Here is a 24,401-nt window from a genome sequence, read left to right as displayed (position 1 = left end):
GACCAAAGCCTGATGGAGCTGCCTCTGGCTCCATCTCACATCTTTCAGGTCTTTGCCCAAATATCACCTGTTCTGAGGCCTCCCCTGACGCCCTCCCCTCCCATCATCAGTTCTGGGCCCCTACCTGCTTCATTTACCCCTGTAGCCTGTCCCCCTCTGACAGACTAGCTATTTTACAGACTGACTTGTTTGTCCCCACAAGACTGTTAGTTCCTTGGGGTGAGGTTCTTGTCTGTTTTTCTCAATTGGTGCATCCCCAGTGCCCAGCCTAGTGCCTAGCACATAGCAGACGCTTAATAAACATGGGCGAGTGTGTGAATGAATGGGAAAGAGGCAAAGCCATTTTGACTTTAATCTGGGGGCAGCCCAGGATGCCTCTCATGGAGGGGGTTGATTCACCTCAATTATCTGCCATAATCTGAGTGACCTCAGGCAAATTGTCCCTCTATCTCAGTATATATTCAGATGCCCATTGGTCTCAGTGATCTCCCAGCCCTGGCAGTCAGCCAGGGGTGATTTTTATGTAGATGCTGATTCAGGAGAACAAGGCCCAGACCCCCTCTTGGTGAAGAAGGGAGGCTGTTGGGAAGCCCTGCTGGGTGCCCTGGCCGAAGGTGCTACATAAATAGCAGCTGGTTCCATTATTATCCTTCCCTAATCCGCAGGTTCCTAATCCCAGGCAGGTCTGCGTGTATGTGTGCAGTGAACAGCAGAGCCTTATGGAAGCCCAGGCCTGGAGGCTGCCTCATCTCTGACCTTCAGCAGCAGCCCCTGTCCCCACTCCCACCCAGATAGATTCAGGTGATGGATTTACCCAGGAGCCCCACTGGTCACCTTCATGGTTTCAGTCAGATGTGGCCTTGAACAGTTGGAGACTCCCTACCCTCACCTCAGAACTAGGAGGACCCCAGAATATCTCCTTGATTCCACACTCTCCTCCCTCCAGCCCATTCTCCACTTGTAGCCACAGTGGCCTTTTAAACACATAAATCAGACCATGGCACTCCCCTGCTTAGCAGTGCCAATTATTTCTTCCCTGCAAAATAAATGCAGGTGCTTTACCAAGGCCTGCGTGGTCACCCATTTGGACCAGTCTCCCCCATCCTTTGCTCACTCCCCTCCAGCCAAGCTAGCCCCCGGGCCTTTATATGTGCTGGTCCCTCTTCCTGGAACAGCAAATCCCCAAATCCTCACCTTGCTGCCCTTTTTTTGTGATTCAGCTCCCAGCTTCTCAGGAGGACTTACCCTTATCCAAATCAGCGCACCCTTCTCACTGTGTAAGCTCGACCTTCTGTTGTTCATTAATTATTTCTGCTTGTCTACTTATCTGTCTCCCCACTAGAATGTAAATTCTTCGTGGACAGGGACATGGCGTGGGTCCCTGCTGCATTTCCTGCACTCAAAGAAAATCCCCTTACACTTCACATACTGCCCAGAACCCTGTAGGTTCCTGAGGATGCTGTCAAATGCTTGACTTATTTATCAAATGCCATGTGGCAGTTTTTAAATGTTGTACAAATACCAACTCATCTAATCCTCACTCCAGCCTTTTTAGGTTGATACTCCTGTTGGCTCAGGAAATGGAGCCACAAAAATAAGGTATTTTCTCAAGTCTACACAGCTCACAAGAGGTGGCTGGCAGGATTTGAACCGAGGCAGCACCCTGCCTGCCTCCTTGTCTTAGCACCACATCAAGACCAGGCATTTAACAGGGAGGCTGGGGTAGGGTCGGAGAGGGATGAGGGTGTCCCTGTACAAAGATCTTTAACCTGGGAATCAGAAATTCAAACCTTGTTTCTACCCCAGGTCTTGTTGTGTGACCTTGGGCAAGTCCACACCCTCTCTGGGCTTCAATTTCTCCTCAGTTTATAGGACTGGCCCTTCTCCCACCTTGCTTCATATCATCCTAAGGGCTTTTTGAAGCCAAATTGGTTATTGTTTATTTACAATTAGAGGGTCTTTGACTCCATTCCCTCCCCAAGTCTGGAGCCTTCTTTGGCCTGGTGATCAGAGCATTCTCACCCCCATCCCTGACTTGAGTGCTATTGGGAACACAGCTTTCCCTCAAAGAAGGGGACAGAAAGAGGAACTGAGAGGGGGAAAACAGCTGCTTTTTTCTCACCAGCAGGCTCTGTCCTGCCTCCAGGCCTCTGGCTCCTGCTCTCCTCCCATCCCCTCATCTTCCTCACCTCCTGCCATCTTCCTGAAACACAGGCCTTCAAGTTCCCCTGGCCCCGCACCTCTTCCTGGCACCTCCTCATCCCTGAAGCAGCCATCCCTTGACAGAGAGGCACCTCCTTGACAGACAGGCACCTGGCGGGGAGAACCCATCTCCCCAGAGAGGCCCGGACTCTTCCCCCCACCGGTTTCCTGGCCACAGCCCCCCTTCAGCTCCCTCTCCTCCCCGCACCGCTTTTCCAGGCGGTACTGAAGTCCTTCCTACACACACGCTATTTTTGTACCATCACTCTCTCCTTCCTGCCCCCTTCCCCCTACCTTCACTTACTTCCTGCTTTTTCCTTCACCTCGGCCCAGATCTGAAAGGATAGGGGCCCTTCTGGCCCTCACCCACCCCGAGAGGGGCCTTGGCTCTGGGGCCCAGGGACCGGGCCGCAGAGGAGGGGCGAAAGGCAGACTCCCCCCTCCTCCACTCCCCGCGCTCCCGAGCCGCCTCCAGCCTCCCGGGGCGGGAAGCGGGGACTGGCCGCGGCCAGAGTCCGGAGGTGAGGGGAGGCCGGCCGCAACTTCCCCAGTCCACCTTAAGAGGACGATGTAGCCGGCCTGCGGCGCTGACCTTACAAAAACAAGTTTGCGCAAAGTGAAGCGAGGGGCCCGGCCTCGGGGCAGCCCCGGCGACGCTTCCACCGTCTCGCAGCTCTCGTCCGCCGGGCGGCGCAGGTCCGAGCCCGGCTGGCCGAGGGAGGGGTTGAGGGGGAGGCCGTTCGGGGCCCGGGCCACCGCGCGGGTGTCTGAACTGGCTCATTGTCGGAACCCGAGCTCGTCCAGTCCCGAGCCGAGCGGGGCGCCGGCGGCCGGGGCCACAGCCCGGGCCCGGGCGGGGGTGAGGGGGTGCCCGGGCCTTGCGCACCGCCCTCTCTCGCTCCCTCCCTCCCCGGGGCGCGCAGCCGGCGGGCGCTCGGCGGAGGTGCCCGCGGGGCCCGAGCCCCGCAGCCTCCAGCGAGGCCGGCGGGAGGAGGGGAAGGGAAGGAGGGCGGGGGCCCCTGCCCGGACTGCGGGCCGGAGGAAGCGAGCCGCGGCGCCGCGAGGAGCCCGGGTGGGGCAGGTGGGCAGCGGCGGGGGCGGCCGGGCCCGCTGCCCCTCGCCCTGCCCTCGCGGTCCTCCCTCTCCCGCGCTGTCTGTCTCGATCTGCGCGCCGCCTCGCTCACTCTGCGCGCGCTCTCTCTTTCTCCTCAGCTCTCGCCTCTCTGTGTCTCTGGCTCTCTGCCTGGCTCCCTTGGGTCTGTTTCCCTCTCCTGCCGGCTCTCTCGGGCTGTCCCTGGCTTCGTTTCTCGCGCGCTTGGGGTCTCTCCCCTTCTCCGTCTCTTGATCTCTCCGGGGTGGCGGGGCTCGGGGGAGGGGGGTTCCTCCGAAAATCGCGGCGCTGACGGCGCCTCCTAAGCCGCTCCAGGCGCCCGTTCCAGGGAGGGGGAAAGCCCGGCCGGGAGGAGAGGTGGGGGGAGAGGGGGGAGCCTTAGTCATTTCCCCGCTCCAGCCCGCGCCCGCCCGAGCGCGCACTCACGGCCGCTCTCCCTCCTCGCTCCGCAGCCGCGGCCCATGGAGCCAGCCCGCCCGGCCCCCGGCCGCCTCAGGCCGCTGCTCTGCCTGCTGCTCGCCGCGTACAGCGCCTGGACAGGTAAGCACCCGCACCGCCCACCGCTGCCGTCCCCAAATTGCCGGCCCAGGCCTCTCAGCCGGCCACTCGGAGCCACTCGGCTAATGTCGAGCAGTAATAGGGGGAGAGGTGCTTGTAACCAGGGTTACAGATGAGGAAACTGAGGCCCAGAGAGGGACAGCGACTTGCCCAAGGTCACACAGCCAAGGATGAACCCAGTCTCTCTGGACTCTGACTGTGCGCCACTACGCTGGGCATCAGAACAGACCCAGAAGAGCTGGTTCACTGGTCCCTGCCCAATCTGATGGGGGAGGCAGGCTGTCAGTGGCTTTCAGAGCAAGGCGTCCTGGCTCCTCTGGAATCTCTCTCCCAGGTCTTATGTTTTCCACATGTTTGACTTCAGGGTCTGAGAGAAGGGGATAGGGGCAGAGGTCCTTCCTGTACTGGCCAGGATGGAACAGAAACAGGCTGTGACAATTGGGGAAGAGTGAGCTCTCCCTCTGGTGCGCAGAGTAAAACAGTGTTAGTATGGGGGAGAGAGAGGAAGGGAGGCCAGGGTAACTCTGGGGTGAGCGGCTGCGATCTGCAGATGCCCGATGTGAAAACACAGCGGATTGTCCTTGTGGTTGCCAAAGCCTCTGGGTAGATAGTCGTGCTCCCAGCTGCTTTGTGGCCCCCCTCCTTCCTCCTGCCTTCCCCAGGTTTCCAGGCAGCTCGCTGCAGCTCAGGTGCTCAGTGGGGCTGTTACCTGTGGCTCTGAGCATGTCTTTTTGTTGGCCTACATCAAACACCTGGCTGTCTCCAGCAGGCGGGCTCTGAAGGCTGCCGTGTGTTCGCCAAAGGGTGAGGTCACTGTTCAGGAGCCCTGCTTCTTAAAGGGGTTTTGCAGCACCCTGAATCTCCTGGGAGGGTGTGGAGGGCAGAGCAACTGTGTTAAAGGAGTTGTTGGGGGGAGAATGGGATTTTGTTTTTGGCTGCTTGAAGCAGTGTTGTCAGCAGAGGGGTCTCTGCACCTCCCTCTCTTGAGGGAAGGAGGTAAAGATGAGCTCAGTACCCACCTCCCCCCTCCTTCTACATTTGCCTAGAGACTGGTAACCATCTGATAGCGGTGAGAAAGGGAGAACTAGCAAAGAGTGGGTGGAGGGAGAAGGGGGGGGTGGACAGCAGCTTCTTTCTGCCCCACTGTTTCTACTGAGCCCCCAGAACCCACGCAGGCACCCCCCACACACATTCCCCCCCCCCCCCCAGTATTTCAATTACAGCTGGGCCCTTGCTGGGCAAGAGGAAGCCCTAGTAGATTTCATGTCTCTCTGATGAGCCAGTGGTGTCTCCAATCTACTCCTTCCTGCCTGAGCTGACCATTTACACCCAGTGAAAGTCTGAGGCTCTGCCCTGCCCTCCTTCCAGGCCTGGGATGCACGAGATTCTCTCATAAGTGCTTAATTTCCCTGAAGCAGGGAACTAGGCCCAAGTTAATTTCTAAATGTCTGTTTGAGACTCTTCTCTAACCAGGACCCTGTGGGTCCGTCCCTGGGAAATTCAGGATGATGCTGATTAACAAGTGGGCAGCTGCCTTTCCCAGGGCTGCCTGGGAGCACCAACACCCTTCTCGTGAGGAAATTCTCCCCCTTTTGCTATAACAACAATCTATAAAATGGTAAAGATTAGGCTGTAAAACTTCTGTTCCAATCCATTCAGCATCAATAGCCTGAAAAAGTGGGAGCAGCAGAGGGGCCAAGATTAACTTTGAAATAAATAAATCTTAGGAGGGAAGAATAAATTTCTTGGTTGAGGGTGGTGGGGAAGGGGTGTCACCCCCAGAGCTCAAGCTCCTCAGCATCCTTCACTCAGTTCTAAAGGGTCCTGCTCATCCTTGGCCCTGGCATGGAATTCACCTCGTTTGGCTGAAGGTGGCCAAACCTTCCCTCAAGTCTCCAGGCATGGACTTTATGACAAAGCAGAAGAGAGGCAGGGCAGAAGAGCAGGAAGGTAGAAGGAGGCAGTTGTCCAATTTTTTAAGAAAATGGATTTGTTTGAGCGAGGAACTCAAATGTCAGGCTTGGGAAGGCGTCTTTGGATTGAATGACTACTGGTGTTTCCGGCAAACTGTCGGCCTAGGAGGTGTCACATGATTGCTATGGTTTCACATGATCACTGTTTAGAGGGGGCTACTCATGTGAATTATCTTGGATAGGGGAGGCAGGGAAGAAGTTTCTAAAGATTGCTTTCAGCACAAATGTTGCCAAAGAGAAGTTCTGAAAAGAGGCCAGTGAAGTCACCAACTTGTGTTCTTGGAGCCAGTGTTTCCTCAAACAACTTCACCAAGGGAGATTCTGAGGCGTCAAGAAGGGCAAGGGTCCTGGTCTGGGGGCACCTGGGCAGCTGGGTTCTGCAGTGGCAGCAGCGGTGCCTGACACCGAGGCTGCAGGCTCCTCACGTGGCCCCACCGGGTCTGAGGACCTCTGGGACCCCTGCTGGACAGACTTTAGATAAACTCCCATTCACTCCTTGCTCTGATTTGGAGAAGGCCAGGCCAAAGTGGGTGTCAGGCTTTGGGGAACAGCTGAGCGCTCTGGTGATCCTCTCACCCTTCGGAAGAGGGTAGCATGCTGGTGATTCCTCTGTACTTTCCTAAGTGGTGAAATTCAACTCACTTCCTCTTTCACAAGAAAAAACGTGGCGGGGTGCCTTGGCCCCAAAGAGTCTGTGGAAGGTCCTTTAAGGCCTTGGTGTTCTCTGGGTACTTTCTTGCCATTAATTACTCCTTTACTAACCCCGTGGAATCTCGTGGTGTGATTCATTCCTTTACTTGCCATCGCTTAGCACGTATGAAGTCCTAATGGAATCCATGTGTTGAGAGAAGGGAGGAGAACCAACATTCCTTGAATGTTGCCTGTATTCCTGGCTGAATCCTAAGTAGTGCCTTATCTGTGTAATCCTATCAGTCAGCAAGGCAAAGCGTGAGTTGGCTATTATCCCCATTTTGCAGATGAGAAAAATAGAATCCAGACTAGGGAAGTAACTTGTCCAAGGGGTAAGTGGTAGGCAGCCTGGATTTTGAATCTTGACCTTATGGCTGGGTAGCCTTAGAGGGGAGACGTTCAATGATTCAATCAAGGGTACTTTCCAATGACGTGAGAGAGTCCCCCTATCCAGCTCAGATGGAGGTTTGTGAAAGGGTTCCTTCTGGGGCAGAAGTTTTTAACTGAGCCACAGTTGTTTCTCTGAAAGTGCCTGAGGATGGGAACACTGGCCGCCCCTTGACCCTCCTAAATGACAGCTCATGGGAGCAGTGTGGCTCCTGTCAGAGCCCCCGATCTGGGCTGCTGAGCTCTGCAGCCCCTAGAGCTGGAATCTTCCTCCCTGCATCTTCCTGGTGCCCTTTGCGACAGATGGAGAGGGGGTGTGTGAGAGGAAGGCAGTCTAAAACTGTTGTATGAATCCCACACGCATTCGCTCCCTGCTTCCAATGGCTCCGTGCGACAGATTATTTTCTTATTTGTAGTCCTGAACTGATGGAAGGTGCCCCCCCTCCCCCCGCCTCTTTTTAATGCGCTCAGATTTCTGGTCTGTCAACACAGTTCTGATCATGTCACTCTCCTGCTCAAAACTGTTGAGTGGGTCCAAGTTTTCTTTTTTTTTTTTTAAAAAAAAAAGAAAAACCTACAACAGGGCCTGGACTCCCTCCCTGACAGGCCCTATTTCTAAGCCACATGTTTTCCAAAGAGCTGACCTGTTGAGATGCTACTAGATGGCCAGACTTCCTCCCTGCAGCCAGAGATTTCCTGGCAGCTCAAGTGTATCAGCACCTGAGAGACCCTGAGATGGCCTCCACTTGTAGAAGCCCCAGGTGGACCCTGTTCACTCCAGGGTTCCCCAAACATACGAAAAAGAGGCATTGGGTCTGTTTAATGGCCATTAACACAGAGCCTAACCCAGTTTGGCAAATGTGTGTCTGTGTTAGTTGCTTAGTCGTGTTAAACTCTTTGCGACTCCGTGGACAATAGCTCACCAGGCTCCTCTCTGTCCATGGGATTCTCCAGGCAAGAATACTGGAGTGGGTTGCCATTCCCTTCTCCAGGGGATCTTCCCAACCCAGAGATCGAACCCAGGACTCCCGCATTGCAGGCATACTTTACCAAAGTTTGGTTAATGCCTTGATAACAAATCCACACCCTCAGCTGAACTTTCTCATGTCTGTGCCTTTGCTTATGCTGTCCCTGCCACCCGAGATGCCCTTTCCTATATGTCCCTATCATTACATGTCCGAAACTACTCAGCCTTCCCTTTGTGCTGCCTCTTGTTCCATGGATCTCTTCCTCTTCTGAACCCTTACTCCAGGATTTATCTGAGGCTACTTATTACTTTTCGCTTGTTTTTTTAATAACATACGAGTGCATGTTTAACTCTGGTTGGCATAGTGGTTCTGCACTGTAGCCTCTCCACGCACAGACACAGCCTAGCCTACTTGGACAATTTATTGAGCCCGGTGGTTGGGTTTCCTCATCTGTAAAATGGAGATGACATCAACAGCTGTATTTCAGGGACTAAGTTAACCCACGTTTAACGCCTGCCATGCAGTAAGCGCTTAGTACCAGCTTACCACACGTTATATTCAGTCGTCATCATTTCATTCTGTTTGGGTTTCCTCATCTATGGGAGTGGGACTTATGTTGGTAAAGCACCCTGCAAAAGTCCTTGCACACAGAGGCGCTCACAAAACAAGAGATGTTGCAAGTGAACATGAGGATCACGTTTTTCCCTGTGGCTTTTGTGCAGTCAGGGGAGACAAGTTGAGCAGAGACTGGCTGGTGTGACTGAATAGTTCCTGGGACTCAGCACCCGCCGTGGGCACAGCCTGCCTCTAGGTGTCTCTGTCTCGATCCACAGGGCTGGAATTGTGGATTCCCAGACCTAGAAAGCCGGAGGAGGCCTGAGAGAGCTGCCGTCAGTCAGCACCTCTTTGTGCGGCCAAGAAAACTGCAGCCCTGGGAGAGGACAGGGCTGGCTGGGCTCATACAGCAGATCCCTGGCAAGGCCTGCGTGGCACGCCAAGCCCCCAGTCATTCAGGCCAAGGCTCTTTAAAACTGAGCTGGGTTGGAAGTTTCCATCACTAAAGCTAGAAATCTGACAGGATGCCACATTCCATGGAAAATACCAAAGTGATAATAATGGGAAACATCATTCCCGGCCCCTTACTGGGCTCAGCACTTGGCGCGTAAGATCCCAGTGGTACATACAGTTACCCCGGGTGATGTGCATGGTTATCATTAAATCCATCTGACCAGTGAGGAAACTAGGCTCAGAGAGGCAGAGCAACTTGCTCGAGGCCACACAGTAAGTGTTAGAGTCAAGATGACCACAGCGCCTATGATGTTCACTCACTTGGCGTCCCTCCACCCTGACCGGCAGAGACTGAGGTGCAGGGGTGCTGCCCTCCTGCCCTCTTGGCGCTCCTCGCATATTTTTTTTCAGTCAGTCCATCCTTCTGGGAGGCAGAGACAGTGGCTGTTCCCAAGATGTGTTTCCATCCCATACTGAAGAAGGAAGCATCTATTTTCACAGCTGAAACTGCTTTCCTGTTAACTTGGGTGTTCCTGGGACAGGTCTTTTGATGGCGCCCTCCACAAGGTGGATTTTCCCTGCCAGGTGTCCTGCCAGGCCCTCAGTCCAGAGAGATGCAAAACAGCTGAGGTGGAAGTTGGCGGTTATACAGAATTGGTTCTTTGTGTCTGTAAGATTTCCTGGCACATCCGTTTGGGGGCACAGAGTGTGAGATGGCTGCAGATTAAGCCAGGAGCTGAGGGAGATCAGGTGTGCAGACCAGGGGGAGATTGGGAGCCAGGAGTGAGAGAAGAGCCTGCTGCAGGCTGGAGGGCCGGAGTGTGTGGGTGACAATGCCAGCCTGCGATGTCTTTCAGAAGTGGCAGCCCAGGCCGGAAGGAAGTCATGTACGGTGTGCTTGGGCACTAGCTGAGCTGGGAATCTCTGCTGCCTCTTCCTGATCTTTTTATTTTAGAAAATTTCAAACATTTGTGAGGGATGAGGAATGGTGTGAAGAACCTCGGCTTCAACACTCATCTGCCATTCGTGTTTCACCTACCCCTCATTTTTCTGGGAGGAGGGAGGATGGGTAAAGATTGCTAGGAAATGAGGCATCATTTCCTCTATCAATATTTGAACATGTAGACATGAGGCATCATTTCCTCTATCGATACTTGAACATGTAGACATGAGGCATCATTTCATCCATTGATACGTGAATATGTGCCATTGTCTAATCCTTATAATGAGCCAAAATGTATGAAGTCCTTCATCCTCCTTTTACAGATAAGGAAACTGAGGATCCCCAAAGCTAAGTTGGGCTCCTCCCAAGGTCACGTGGCCAGTGAGAGTTAAATAAAGCTAAATGCAAGCCTCGGTTTACTCTTAATCACTGTTTTGTCCTTATTATGGTCATTTTAATTATAAATATCCATTCAACAAATATTTTTGAGCATCTATGTGCCAGGGGTGGCTCTAGGTGGTAGGAATACAACTGCAGACAGACAAAAACACCTGCTCTGATGGAGCTGACATTCTAGTGAGAAAGGAAAAACAGACCCAAGTAAATGTAATGTCAGGTGGAGACAAGTGCCATGAAGATAGCTAAAGCAGGTCAAGAGAATAGAAGGTTGAGTGGGGATGGGGTGGGGTTGCTCTCCAAAGAGCAGAAGCCTGGGTAAAACCGAGGGAGCAACCAAGGGAATATTAGGTTCAGCAGGCCACACAGAAGGAGTAGCAAGTGCAAAGGTCCTGAGGCTGGGATGGGTTAGCTGTGTTCCAAGAATAGCCAGTGAGGCTGGACTTAAGGGAGATAGGCAGTGTGGGAGTTAGGAGAGGTCAGGGCCAGACCAAGTAGGATCTAGTTCACTGAGCACTTGACATTGAACATGTGAGGTCATGTGATAGGATGATTCCTCTATACCTCATCTCGTTTAATTCTCACCACTGCTCTGTGAGATGGGAACTATTGTTATTGGGCAGATGAAGAAAGAGATATTCAAAGAGGTGAAGTGACTTGCCAAAGGTCACAGAGCTTATAAGTACAGAGCTAGATTTGAACTCTGACCCCTAAACGCTGCAGCATCCTCATCACTGCTGTCTTGTTTCCCCTCTTATCCCCTTCAGTCTCTACCCATAGCACCTGGAGTGAATCAAATCCTCTTGGTCTTTCTCTGAACTTTTCAGTGATTCCCTTCAAATAAAATCAAACTCCTTACTATGATCCCTGAGACATGGCATTTTCTGGAAAACATCCATCTCTCCAGCCCCAGCTAGTACCACACTCATCTTTCTCCAAGGGCTTTGGCCACAGCAGTCTTCTTTCTGGACCTCACGTGTGCTGGCTGCTTTCCTACCTCAGGGCCTTTGCACTTGCTCTTCTCTCTTACCAGAGCACCTTCCCTGGTCTTTACTTCCTTCAGCCTTCAGCTGCCATCTCACCTCCTCAGAGATGCCTTTCCCAACTGCCCCATTCTAAAACTGGTTCTGCTTGTTATTCGCATTCATGGTGCTAAATGTATTTTCACTCCTAGCCGTTTTTATATTTGTTTCATTATTTAACCTCTCCCATTAGAATATAAGCTATCTGAGAGTAGGGACTATGTCTTATTCACTGCTGGGCCTCTGGGACCTTATACTGGGCCTGCTAAAAGTGGGCAGATTAATATACACTGTTTGAATGAAGAAAGATCCTCATTTTTTAAAAGGGAGCTCAGAACCTTGAGGTCACACAGGCAGTAATCCTGGTCAGAAAACAGACCTGTGCCCTAACCATGACACAGTTCTGCTTCTGTAAGGGGACCACGACTACAAATCCCTGCCCATCGTGTGAAATAGCTCAGTTGGTAAAGAATCCACTTGCAATGCAGAAGACCCTGGTTCAATTCCTGGGTCAGGAAGATCCCCTGAGAAGGGAAAGGCTACCCACTCCAGTATTCTGGCCTAGAGAATTCCATGGACTGTATAGTCCATGGGGTTGCAAAGAGTCTGACATGACTGAGCATCTCTCACTTCACTTCAAGATAATCAGGAAGCACAAAGTATCGGTGCCATCTAGGATGGAGGTAAGGGGCCAGAAACGCTAGAATTGGTACTTAAATTCTCGCTGTACTGAACAGCTTGCCCAAGTGTAAACTCCATGGTGAACAAGCAGGTAAACCATAAAACATGATGCAGTTCATGCTATACTCTCTTGGCCGGGATTCGGCTTGGAGGGCCTGATTCAGTGCCAGCCTCCCCTGAGGGTCTTTCATCATACCAACCCATCTGATGCAGTGGGTAAGGATGGGGGTGGAGTCAGACTGCTCTGCAGCTTTGTGACTTGAGCAAGTGGCTGTACCTCCCCGAGCCTCAGTCTTCCCCTCTGTGAAGTGGGGTAGGACAGCCTGTGTTGCTGGGTCCCTGTGGAGGGTGGGAAGGCCTGTCATGCTCCTGGTAATATCTGCACCCAGTGCCTGTTAGCCATTGTTACTATTACTGTTATCATCGTACAGTCATCATTTTCTGGTTGGGGCTCTAAAGAGCAGGTGGAGGCCCTGCTCTTTCACTTACCAACCGGGACTTGGAACCCACCACGCTGTCCCTCTGAACCTCAGTTTCCCCTTCTGTGAAGCAGAGGCTCAGCTTGGCTGCTCTCCTGCTGGTCTCTTCCAGCTCAGATGTTCCAGCCAGGATGCCTCTCTCACCCTCTATCTTGATGGTACCCCAGACCCTCTGTCTAGCAGGGGAGGCAATGGAGAGGCATCCACTTTGGAACACATTCCTGAGTGAATCCAGGTGAATGTGCCGCTTCTTGGCTGTGTGCTCTGGAGCAGGTGTCTTTCCCTGCTCTGAGCCCTGGTTTCCTCATCTGTAAAATGGAAATGCTACCAGTCTTTCCTCCTGCACAGAGACCTTTGAGGGTTAAGGGAATGAAGAGCTGTGGAAAGTGCTTTTGTGAACTGCAAAAAGCACTATAAAAGGCATCAGAGAATAGTGTCAACTTGGGGAAAAACCTTGTCCGGAGACTGTCTGCTGTCGGCTACAGAATGTGCTGAAACCTTGGCAAATGTCATTTAATAAATGCGTATCACTTTAAGGGGGCCTTTATCTCAACTGGGAAAATGTGTGTGTGTCCTTGGCAGCCTGAGAATCCAGAAGCCTGAGCCAGAGGGGACCCAGTCACAGAGGGAAGAGATTGCATGTGTCTGACGTTTGTGTTTGAGTCCTGCTTCTGCCCCTTCCTGCCTCGTCGGGTCTCAGCTTCCTCACCTGGAGGAAGGGGCTGGTGACAACAGCACTTGCATCACTAGGTTGTGACAGTTATAAATGAGGGCTTCCTGTTATGTGGCCTTACTGGTGTGTTGTACCCATGAGAGCGTGGCCGGGAAGCACCAGGGCTTGTCCTAGAGGAACAGCTGGGCTTGGAGGTTTGGGGTTGAAAGGACACACCGGGGTTCTCAGCCTCTCCAGGCTTCACTCCTGGGCCTCAGTTTCTCCTTCTGCAAAATGGGAAAGTGGGGAAAAGGTCCTTAGGCTGTCAAGAAAGTGCATGGTGGGTGTTACTGCCCCTGCCTGCTCTCCCAGCCTCGCCTGGCCCCACCAGGCCTAGAGAATGCAGAGGGTGCTTACAGCACACATAGAGTGGTAGTTCTTTCCCTGCTGCTTTGAAAATAGGGCTGCACCGTGAGCGTTTCTTCATTACATCCAGGTCCCGTCTAAACCCAGCAAATACTCACCAGGGCCTCTGGCCCTCCCGGCCTCCTGCTAACAGTGCCCACAGCCCGTGCACAGGTTCTGCTCCAAGTGATCTTGTGTAGACATTGAGGCAGAGCTGGTTCTGCCTCAGAGAGAATCTTTAGCTTCTCAGGCTTAAGGCTGCAATCGTCTGTCTTCTTCTTCATCCTTAAATATCCACTGCCGTGGTAACGCCCTGCACTGAGCACTTCCTCTGTGCCAGGCACAGCACTGAGCTCTTCATACACGTTACCCTGTTTCATCCTAGAATGGCCCTAGTGTTATTGTTATTATTATTATCATCATCATCCTCATTCTATAGATGAGAAACCAGAGTTCCAAGGGGGTCAAGACACTTTGGGGTCTCATGCGTGGCAGAATTAGAATCTAAACTAGAACATACACTCAGCAAATGCCAGTCACTGGTATAAACCTGGAGGACACTGCAGGAAACAAAACTGAGTCCTTCTCAAAGGATTTATAAGTCTAGGTGGGGATTTAGATGCTGATGAAATTGACAAATGCTTATCATATGTTGGGTGGTGGGTGATATGTATTGTAGAAAAATAAAGCAGAGCAAGGGACATTGAGGTGCGCAGGGCTTTATATACAGTGCCAAGGAAGGCTTCTCAGGCCTGGAGAAGGTGAGGGATCCAGCATGCAGATATCTAGAGGATGAGAGTGCCAGGCAGAGAGAGTGGCAAGTGCAAAGGCCCTGAGGTGAGTAGAGAATCCAGCACGGTTGCGAGCAAGGCTGCAGGAAGGATCCTGGGTCTCGCCGTGAGAACAATGAAGGCTGCAGGAGGGTTTTGCACAAAGGAATGATCATGTTACCTTAGGTTTTATGGGCTCCTCTAGCTGCAGGGCGGAGAAGGCAATGGCACCCCACTCCAGTACTCTTGCCTGGAAAATCCCATGGATGGAGGAGTCTGGTAGGCTGCAGTCCATGGGGTTGCTAGGAGTCGGACACGACTGAGCGACTTCACTGTCACTTTTCACTTTCATGCACTGGAGAAGGAAATGGCAACCCACTCCAGTGTTCTTGCCTGGAGAATCCCAGGGACGGCGGAGCCTGGTGGGCTGCCGTCTACGGGGTCGCACAGAGTCGGACACGACTGAAGTGATTTAGCAGCAGCAGCTAGCTGCAGGGAACATACATCACAGAGAGGTGAGGTGAAGCAGGGAGGCTGGTTTGGAAGCTGAGACAAGGATCTAGGTGAGGGATGGTGGCACAATAGAGGTGGTAAGAAGAGGTCAGAGTCTGGCCAGATCTTGGAAGGTGAACCAGCTGCTCTGCTAATAGCTGGCTGTGGGTCAGGAGAAAGATGGGAGTTGAGGAAACGTACAGATCTCAGACCAGCTCTTCCAACCACTGAACGTCTGGCCTTGAGGAGAGAGACACAGTGGTACCCCCTTGTTTACAAGTGAGAAAGTGGAAGCTTTGAGAAAAGAGACTCTGCTAAGTCACCCTGCTAGGGCTGATGTATGCATCTTCTGGCCCCAGTGCCCAAGCTTCAGACTGTCTTGGCACCTTAAGAGTTTACCTGCTACACGGAGGGAGATATCAGGGTCTGCCCTTTACCTGCATATGGACAGTGTCCAGTTCTCTGAGTTGCCTGGAGTGGCGATGGAGGAGAGAGTACCCTGATCCCAGTGGGCCCGCTCCCATATTATTCACAAGGTCATATGTATCCTCATTTGTACTGGTCCCAAGGCAGGTGCTAGTTTCCACCACAGTATCTGGGGCATCTCCACCCAACAGGTACCAGTAGGCTGCTTCCAGTGATGGCCTGCTCTTTAGATGGCAACTGAAGCCCTCTTTTAGTGCGCTAGGTAGCTCAGTCCTGGGCTAACCCTTCCCCAGCATGCTCACAGCTATTGAGTATGTCCCAAGGACTCTGCCTTGGTCCCTTAATTGTGCCAAGCCCTTTTCTCTCCTCTACACCCATGCTTATGTGATTCTCCATTCTTGAATGCCTTTCCTTCTCCCCAGCCTCTGTCAGCTCAAGACTCAACTCAGGGACCACCACCTCCAGGAAGTCTTCTCAGATCTCTTCCAACACCTTGTCCCCAAGCCTCTTCTTACTGATCACCCTGCACACGATCATTGCCTCTGTTCAAGACTCTGTCCCACAAGAGTGAGAACCCATCTTACTTGGCTCTGTGTCCTGTGGCATCCAGGACACAACCTGGCTGTAGAGTGAGACTTGAAAGGGTGTAAGTGACTCAGCCTGACTCCAGAGGAAAGTCAGTGCCTAGCTGCAGCTGGTACTCCTGGGTCAGAGCCCCATGCTCTCCCTTGGGAACTGCAGAGTCTACACAGTCATCACCCATGCAACCCCCTCCTGAATGCATCCTGGGAGCCGCCTGCCCCGCCCAGGGTCATGAGCTCCAGCAGGGCAATTCCAGGTTAGCCTCTTTACCACTGTACCCTGCGGCTAGTACCTAGTAAGTAGGTGCTCAGTAAAGGTTTGAGCCTCCCGTCAAGGGCAGGACCCTGTGCCAGGGGCCACACAGGGCCTTGACCTCCAGGAGCCAGACTTGAGGGGGCATCTCCCCCTTCCTCCTTCCTCTCTCACTACCCCGTGTGTGCCAGGCACGTTCATAGCTGGGCACTCACACACACAGTGTACATGACAGTGGTCCCCACACATGCTGTGGCCCCTTCTCCCCAGCACTTACATCAGCACACACACCCTCACATTCACACTCATGTACACCATTCCCATTGCACACATGCCCTCCCTGCACACATACACACACACACGTGCACACACCCCACTTCTCTCTTCCCCTGCATGCACCCACATTTGTATGTACCCATATGCTCACACCCCTCCCAGATGTCTATCTATTCACACCTTGGGCACAGACACACACCAACAGGTTCACCCTCACATTCAGATACTCTCCTGTGCACAGTTCACGCCCCTGCCTGGCCCTGGTCTCTGGTCCCCTTCTGACACACTCCTGAGCTGCACCAGAGCATGTTCCTGCATATGTGAGCATCTTGTACACAAGCTTATGTGTGTATGCACCCCTGCACCCACCCATGCACACATGTGTGACTACTTGTGCTTGGCACACCCATGCATGCACGTGCACATCTCTGTTTCACTCCTGTGTGTGTACTCCCATCTACCCTCACTACACACTCGTACACAGGCATCAACTCATAACCTAGAAGATGCCTAAGGGGGTGGTAAACCAGTACTCCCCACCCCCAAGGATGGCCAGTAACAATCAAAGCCAGGAAGGGGGATGCTGAGCCAGGTGGGGCCAGGGTGGATGTTTTCTTGGGATACTGAGCCCCAGGTGCTGCCAGAGCTCCCGCCATAGCCTCCCAGGCCCCAGGCTCCTTGGGTTGGTGGAAATCTGAGGGGTGGCCTCCAGCCTGTCCCTAAGGCCCCTGCTCTGGTGACCCACTGTCCAGGCCCAGGCTCCCACGCGAGGGGCAGTGATACCCACCAGGAAAGGCTGGCTCTTGGGAAATGTGTTTCAGCTTTGCCTCTGTGTCCTGATGAGGCAGGAGGAATCATACCCAGAGATCACAGTGGCCCTATTTCCCTCCTGGCAAGTTTCAGTTCTAAGTTGATTTGTTTATTCCATTAGAAAAGCATCCATGCTTATTTATTCACTTCTGATGAAATTGTTTTTATCTTTTTCTTAATCTCAAAAACTACACATGAATGTTGTTTAAAAAAAAAAAAAAATCAGAGATATTTTTCCAAGTCCAGTGGTCAGTTCTCAGTCCCCATCTTATTTTGTCTCTTACACCCCTCCTTGGTCTATTCGTGGAAGACCAGGGGGGTTGAAGAAGGTCATGGGGAGGGGACAGAAGATAAGGTCAAAGATGCCAGCAGGAGTCCCTTGTCTAAAGGGTTGGGGTTCATTCCAAATGTAAGCTTTGGAGTTATTTCTTTAAAGTCTATCTTCTACACTTTTGTGCAAGCTCCATGAGGCCAGGACAGCCGTTGCACAGCCCTGAGCTCAGGGCCTGGAGCACAGCAGATTCTCATCATTCATCACTATCCGCCCCTGGCCTGTGAGCTCCCTGCTTGGTGTCCCCGTGGACATGGAGTTCCTCTTATAACAAATACATGGGGCAGTTCCACCACTGTGATGACTTCCTCCAATAGGTAACTTACATGTTTTATTTCATTACTTAGTATTTTTCCAAAAGCGACAAGTTTGTTCACTGCAAAAAAATAAAGAGAGAGGAAGACTTCAATATATTACTTACTATAAAATAGAAAACACGCCCATCCTGGTGCCCACTCACCACTCGCCCCATTTCCCAGTCGTAACTCACCTCAGAGTCATGATGGTTAGCACTCTAGGCCTTTTCTCAAGATGCTTTGATCAGTGAGTCTGCAGATATTTATTGAGCATCTACCCTATGCCAAGCACTATATTGGGAGCTAGGGAAAAAGCAGCGAATAAAATAGACAAAATTCTTAGGAAGGTTCATTCAAATAATAAATATTCATACCCATGTAACATACATATTACATGTATAGGTTTTTCTTATTACAGGGGGGATACTGTAAATATTCTTTAATAGCTATCCAGTTTAAAAAAATCTGAAAATACCCAAAATAGAAGGAATAAAAAATAAAAAACCCGTTAGATTCATGATCCAAAGAGAGTTGCGTTTTATAGCCTTGTGTAGTAACTTGCAGTTGTTTGTTTATATACAATTTTAGTTTATTTTACAAAGTCATGATCATACTGAAAGCAGTTTTCCTGCTTCCCTATTGTACAAGTAACGCAAACAGAAAACATAAAACCAGAATCCCTTGGAAGTCTACTACTCACAATTAGTCATGCTAGTCTTTAAATCAGATATACATTTTTTTTTTCAAAATTAGAAATTTAAGATCACATGGAAAACGTCACTTAGTAACTGACCCTGATCTTGTCATCTATTTCTGTGTCCATAATTATAATCCTTATATGTAGGCGTGGTCATCATAAGTTCATCATCTTGGGATCAACAGTCTCCTTTTCTTGAAAATTAAAATATTTGCAGTTTTTTATTTTTATAAGAACACCTGAATAAATGATGCAAAATATTTGCAAATATCCTTAGTAATATGAGTATGATTTTACATTGTTTTTATTCACTCATTTTTTAACAACATCAAAATGCAGTTATCTTTTATAGTATTCTATGAGAGTATTATTTGGTTTTTATACTTTTTTGCTTTCTCTAAATGCTTTGAAATGGACAGGTTTTATTTGCTAACCACAATATCATTTAAAATTATGCCTTGCAAAAATGTCCAGATTACCAGTTTCACAGTTACTATTTTTTGATGGCTGCTTGTAATTCCATCTAGAGAATAGGCCACAGTTTCCTTAACCATCCCTGTCACTGAGCACTTGAGTTTTTTCCCAACTTTTTCAAGATCGTTCCATGGGGACCCCACTCTATATTTGGGGTTGCGTCCTTGTGGAACAGCCCAGCAAAGGCTGACCTGTGCACCTCCTGCCACACTGTTTTCCTGAAAGGATGGCCCACCCTCCAGTCCCACCAGCACCCTGGGAGGATGCCTGCCCAGCCGCCCTTCTCTCCCCGAGATGGTTCAGGCTGCTGAACCATTGCCAGGAGGGCAAGAGAGAGTGGGAAATGGGTTTGTCAGTGATGCCAGTGTGATGACCCCGGGCCCAGAACCATGGGAGTGATTTTTAACAAGCCCAGTTCCCAGAACAGAACCTGCAGAGAAAAAGAAAAGCAAGCGAGGGAAAGACTCTGCTGGAAAAAAACACGCAGAGATTAAAATAATATTTGGCACTTACGTCGCACTTTTAAAATTCTTCAAACGCTTTATAAACACTGGCTAATTAATTAAACCTCCTAAATCTGGCTGCAGTTGGTGGAGAGAGCTTGAGAAGATCTAAAAAAAAAAGTGGGGGGGACAGCCCTCCACAATGCCAGATTTTATTGTCGCCTCCTTGGGTGTGACTGCAGGCCTCTGGGTGCAGCACAAGAATAACCCTGCCCCAGCCATGCTCCTGGTTCCGCACCCCGTGTCCTGCTCATGGTCCCTTGCCAGCTACTGACTCACAGCCCCGTGCAGTGGTGTTGATGAGGATAATAATAACCACCACTGATTACATGCATCTATGGTCCAGGCTCCAGGCTCAGTGTCTTCCAGACCTGCCTCTAGCAGCCCCTTTAACAGATGAGGAAAGAGGCTCAGAAAGAGGATTTGCCTGGGAGCAAGTGAAATCCCTCCTTCCTTCATTTTTGTGTTCATTCAGTGTGTTTATCAAGGGCCCAGCGTGTGCCAGGAAGTGTCCTAGGCAGGGGGTCACAAACATTTCCTTGTGGATCCTGCATCCTGCTTGGGGAGAAATATCAATCCAAAGAAAGTCAAGTATAATGTACCTTTGATAATGATGGGAAGGAACAGAAGCTTAAGTTTAATCAGCACGTGTGCTGGAGGCACTTACATCCAACCCTTTCCTCATGACTGTCCCAGGGGGATGGGTGTCGGGAGTGGGTAATGGAGACCCACAAGGGCAGGTGCTGAGCTGGCTGAGTGGGGACTGTACTCTCACCCAGGCCCGCTGGCCCCAGCACCTGTGCATACTCCAAGCCGCGTTTCTAGTGTTGTCTCTGGTGTGGGATGTGGACCCATTGGGAGTGTTCCTAGATGGATGCTGATGAGGCCTGGAATGTCTCAGGGTGCCTGCCTGTCTCCATGGGCCTCCTCCATGTGTCTCCCACACACCTGGCCACCCGCTTCACCCCAAGCCCCTGCCTTCTGCGGATTCTGGTTTCTTCCCTGCACCATGAGGGTTGGGCTGCCCTCAGACTGCCACTCTGCATCTCTGATCACCAGCCATGAGAACTGGGCAATCCCTGGCATGGAACCCTGGGCAGAGCTGGGACCATGGACAGAGGGATGAGAGGCCTGTCCTGTGGTCCAGGCTTGCCCGCAGTGAAGGCAGATAGGAGTCTGTGGCTAGACAGATTCACAAGGTCATTCTCCTGCTCAGCCGGAGGTGAGGGCCTGCTTAGGGCATCAGCTACAACCCTGTCTGATGTACAAAGCAAGATGGCCTAGGTCAGGACAGGACAGGGTCACATCAGGTCAGTGGAGCAACTAAGCAGAGGCCATTTGGCCCATCTGCACCTCTGCCAGGTTGCCATCACTCTGTATCTCTGTCTTATTCTCTCTTTTTTCTCCCTGCATCTCAGTCTCTCACTCTGTCTCTGTCTGCCCCTCCCTCTGCCTATCTGTGTGTGTGTGTGTGTGTGTGTGTATGTGTGTGTGTCTGTTTCTCCAGGGTCTTCATGATCTGTCCTTTCTCCCCACCCCCACCTTGTTTAGAATCAGGGCCCTGGCTGCACCTCGCTCTGAGCAGCCACAGCACCTCCTACAGCATCTTCACCCGGCCTGTCCAGCTTCCTTCTGTGTCCCCCTTCCCCCAACCTCCTCTACTGGGAATCCCTGATCATGTACCCCAGGCCTCTTCAATCTGGGGCTCAGGTCCCTCCCCACCACTGACCTCCTGGACTCCTTCCACCTGTCCATCCCAGGAGCCCTTGAGGCCTGACCTGGATCCAGCCCCTGTGTGTCCCAGCATTCAGCCTGGTCCTGGCCTGCAGGAGCATCAGTGAGGGCTGGTGGAAGTGAATTTCATTTATTACTGTGCCCAGCTTGGTGCGCAGTGGCTTCTCTGTCTCATCTCACTCTCTTTTCAGAACACACAGAAGGCTGTGGGTGTTCTACCCTTCTTGTGGATAAGGTAACTGAGACTGAAGCAATGGATAAGCTCGGGTCATGGGTGAATAAAAAGTGAGCCAGGTCTCAAACCAGTTCAGTTGGCTCCAGACACTAGACCCTTCTTTTTGACCCTGTTCTGGCCTAGGCATATTGTTTGTTCCTACCAGAGATCCATGGAGACAGGGCCATAGTAACTGACAGATGAGACCAAGGCTCAGAGGGCAGTAACTGACTCCACGCAGTGCCTGGCAGCATCCAGCACACTCGCAGGCCTCCCTGTAGGATCTTCATGGTTGTCTGAGTGATGGCCAGGGTCACTCAGCAGGACTGAGCCAGGACTCATACCCAAGTACTTGTACCCAAGTACTTCACTAGTCCATGGCCTACATGGGCCCCAACTGCCGAGTATAGTCTCTCTGCCCAGGGCCTGCTTGCTGAGCCAGACCTGAAACAGAATCTAAACTCCTGGTAGAGTCCCTCACACACACTGTACTGCCACCCACTTCTGAACCTTTGCCCAGGCTGTTCCTTCTCTCAGGAACGCTTGTGCCCCTTCCTTTATTCCTGGTAAATTCAGACTTGAATTCAGAGCCCAGTTCAGACATGACTTCCATAGATGGCTCAGGTACTCAAACTTACTATCTGCCACATTTTTAGCCTCTCTGTGCTTCAGTTTCCTCCTTTGTAATAGGGTCTCCTGTTACAGGTTCATTGTGAGGGTCACATGTGATATATGTGCAGTGGGCTGAGTTAAAGGCCAGCCCATGGTATGCTCAGTCACTGAAAGCTGTTGTTGATAAACATCTGAGAAATCTACAGAATCACATGAGGATGAATGAATAACTACTTTGTATTTTCCTCCAGGAGCGGCAGGTGACGGGGAGCTGCAGGTGATTCAGCCTGAGAGGTCAGTGTCAGTTGCAGCAGGAGAGATGGCTACTCTGCACTGCACCGTGACCTCCCTGAGACCTGTGGGGCCCATCAAGTGGTTCAGGGGAACTGGGCCAGGTCGGGAGTTAATCTACAGTCAAAAAGAAGCCCCCTTCCCCAGAGTTACAAATGTTTCAGATGCCACAAAGAGAAACAACATGGACTTTTCCATCCGCATCAGTAACATCACCCCAGCAGACACCGGTGTCTACTACTGTGTGAAGTTCCAGAGAGGAGAACAGGGTGACATGGAGTTTAAGTCTGGACCAGGCACTCGTCTCACTGTGAGTGGTGAGTATGGCCTGGGTCTCCTTTGTCCCCTGGTCTGTGATAACATGTCAACAGGAATGCCCTTCACTCTGTGAGGAGAAAAAAAAAAAGCAATCAAATGCAGCACTGTGTGCTTTCTCATGATCTGGACATGATATGATTTCACTCCCTTCTACAGATCAGAGAAGTTGAGGCCTGTGGGGGTCATGCTACTTGCTCAAGGAGCCACAGCTGGTAAAGGTGGGAAAATTCTAGAACCCCAGTCTGCCTGACTCCTCATCCCTTGTCTTTTCCATCCCATCCAGCTCTTTGGTTCCAGAGATGAGGGAACTGAAAGTCTGAGTGACTTTCCCTGTCACAGGTCAGATCCTACCACCTGCCTCCAGAGAGCACTCCCTTCAATGTGGCTGAGTATTCCATTTACTCAGCACTTACTGAGCACCTACTATGTGCCAGGCCCTGCTCTGGATGCTGTGGAGCAGCAGTGAACAAAGCAAACAAGAGCTCTTCTCCCATGAAGCTTATGTCCTCCTCCCTCCCAAAGAGGAAAAATCCATCCAGGGCAGGGAGGGGAGATGTGTTTATATCTTCTTCAAAAACTGCACACTGAGAAGAAATTTTTAGGGCAGAGGCTCAGTGTTTACTCTGATGGCCCTGCTTGGAGGAGATGCCCAGAGACTGGGTGTTTCCTGGGGAATCTGTTGAGAAAACCCTTCACTGAAGGGTCCCAGCAGAGCTGGGTCATTTCAAAAGATGTTCCCCATGTGGGTGACTTAGGGGCAGTCCCATTGAGGTAGCAAAGGTGCTCATTTAGGGTTTTCTGCCAGAGGCCCAGGATCCTCTTTCTAACTCCTGAATCCTGGACTGTCAGCACAGGAAGGACCTTTAGACACCGTCCTCCAAACCCTCCATGTACAGATGGGGGCCTGAGGCCAAGAGGCGCCAGGGACCCGGACCACAGTCACATGGTCAGCGAGGGGATCCTTCCAGAACCCCATCTGATTCTTGGCCAGTCCCCTTCCTGCACCAACAATGAAACTGGTTTCGTGGAAGAGCCTGCTACAAGGAGGGAACAAAATAAAAACCCCTTAATTTGAACCATTAAACAGGGAACCATTTCATAGATTTCCCAAAGGTTCATAATGCCCCTTACATGCTGGCTCTGAGACCCAAGGTGATTGGGAACCTCTTCCTACTTTTGTTTTAACCATAAATCCCTCATTCCAAATCATCACCTGGAGCTGCCCAGTATTTCAACAGCTGCAAAACACTTGGCATATGGAGACAGCATCTACCAGTCTTTTGTTAACAAATAAACAAGTTGTTCCCAAACTTACGCCATTAAAACAGGTCGCACAGAGTCGGACACGACTGAAGCGACTTAGCAGCAGCAGCAGCAGCAGCACAGTGGATAATCTTATCTATACATCACTCTACTCAGATGGGAGATGCCCACTATAAGTGGCATTGCTAGTTCAGACAGTATGTGGATTTAAATTTGGGTAGAAATTGCCCCAAATTTCTCTCTTAGATGTGGTAACAGTTGAATCTCCCTACAACCCCTGGTCATAGGAAAGGAAGGTGGCTTTTTCCTGATTTTACAAATATTACTTAATTCCCAAGATGGTGGGCTCCTTGCCAACCAATCACAGCTAGTAAGTGGCCCCCCACCACTCAGATCTGCTGCCTCCCAGGAGGCTGCTCTGCCTCTCCCCCAGGCCACCCGAGATGATTCCCTGGATGAGAACAGAGGGAGGGGAGGGGAGCAGCCTGTCAGATGTGGAATCTCCCTCATGGCTTTTACTCCTTATGACCAGTCTGAGGGAGGGGTTCATCTGTTGTCCTTTTATAGATGAGGACACCGAGGCTC

General features: G+C 51.3%; 1 protein-coding gene across 17 annotated transcripts in view; it reads left to right on the top strand.

The window, feature by feature from the left end:
- Nucleotides 1–2,517: 2,517 nt before the first annotated feature.
- Nucleotides 2,518–24,401, top strand: part of SIRPA (signal regulatory protein alpha) — a 43,323-nt gene continuing 21,439 nt past the window's right edge. For 4 of the 17 annotated variants that reach the window (XM_081552319.1, XM_081552316.1, XM_081552324.1 and 1 more), the window contains exons 1-3: nt 2,518–2,898; nt 3,766–3,853; nt 22,196–22,552. In XM_081552319.1, coding sequence (XP_081408445.1) covers nt 3,775–3,853; nt 22,196–22,552 — 436 coding nt within the window. In that variant the 5' untranslated portion in view covers nt 2,518–2,898; nt 3,766–3,774. Of the gene's footprint in view, nt 2,899–2,957; nt 3,146–3,232; nt 3,284–3,765; nt 3,854–21,309; nt 21,354–22,195; nt 22,553–24,401 lie in introns of those variants that run through there. The other 13 variants (XM_081552320.1, XM_081552317.1, XM_081552315.1 and 10 more) reach the window with 10 other exon arrangements.

The sequence above is a fragment of the Giraffa tippelskirchi genome, chromosome 13 (genome assembly GCF_054371585.1).
Source record: "Giraffa tippelskirchi isolate mGirTip1 chromosome 13, T2T-mGirTip1v1.2.pri, whole genome shotgun sequence".
Taxonomy (NCBI): domain Eukaryota; kingdom Metazoa; phylum Chordata; class Mammalia; order Artiodactyla; family Giraffidae; genus Giraffa; species Giraffa tippelskirchi.
The sequence above is the reverse complement of the archived record's forward strand: the minus strand, read 5'-3'. Positions and strand labels throughout refer to the sequence as shown.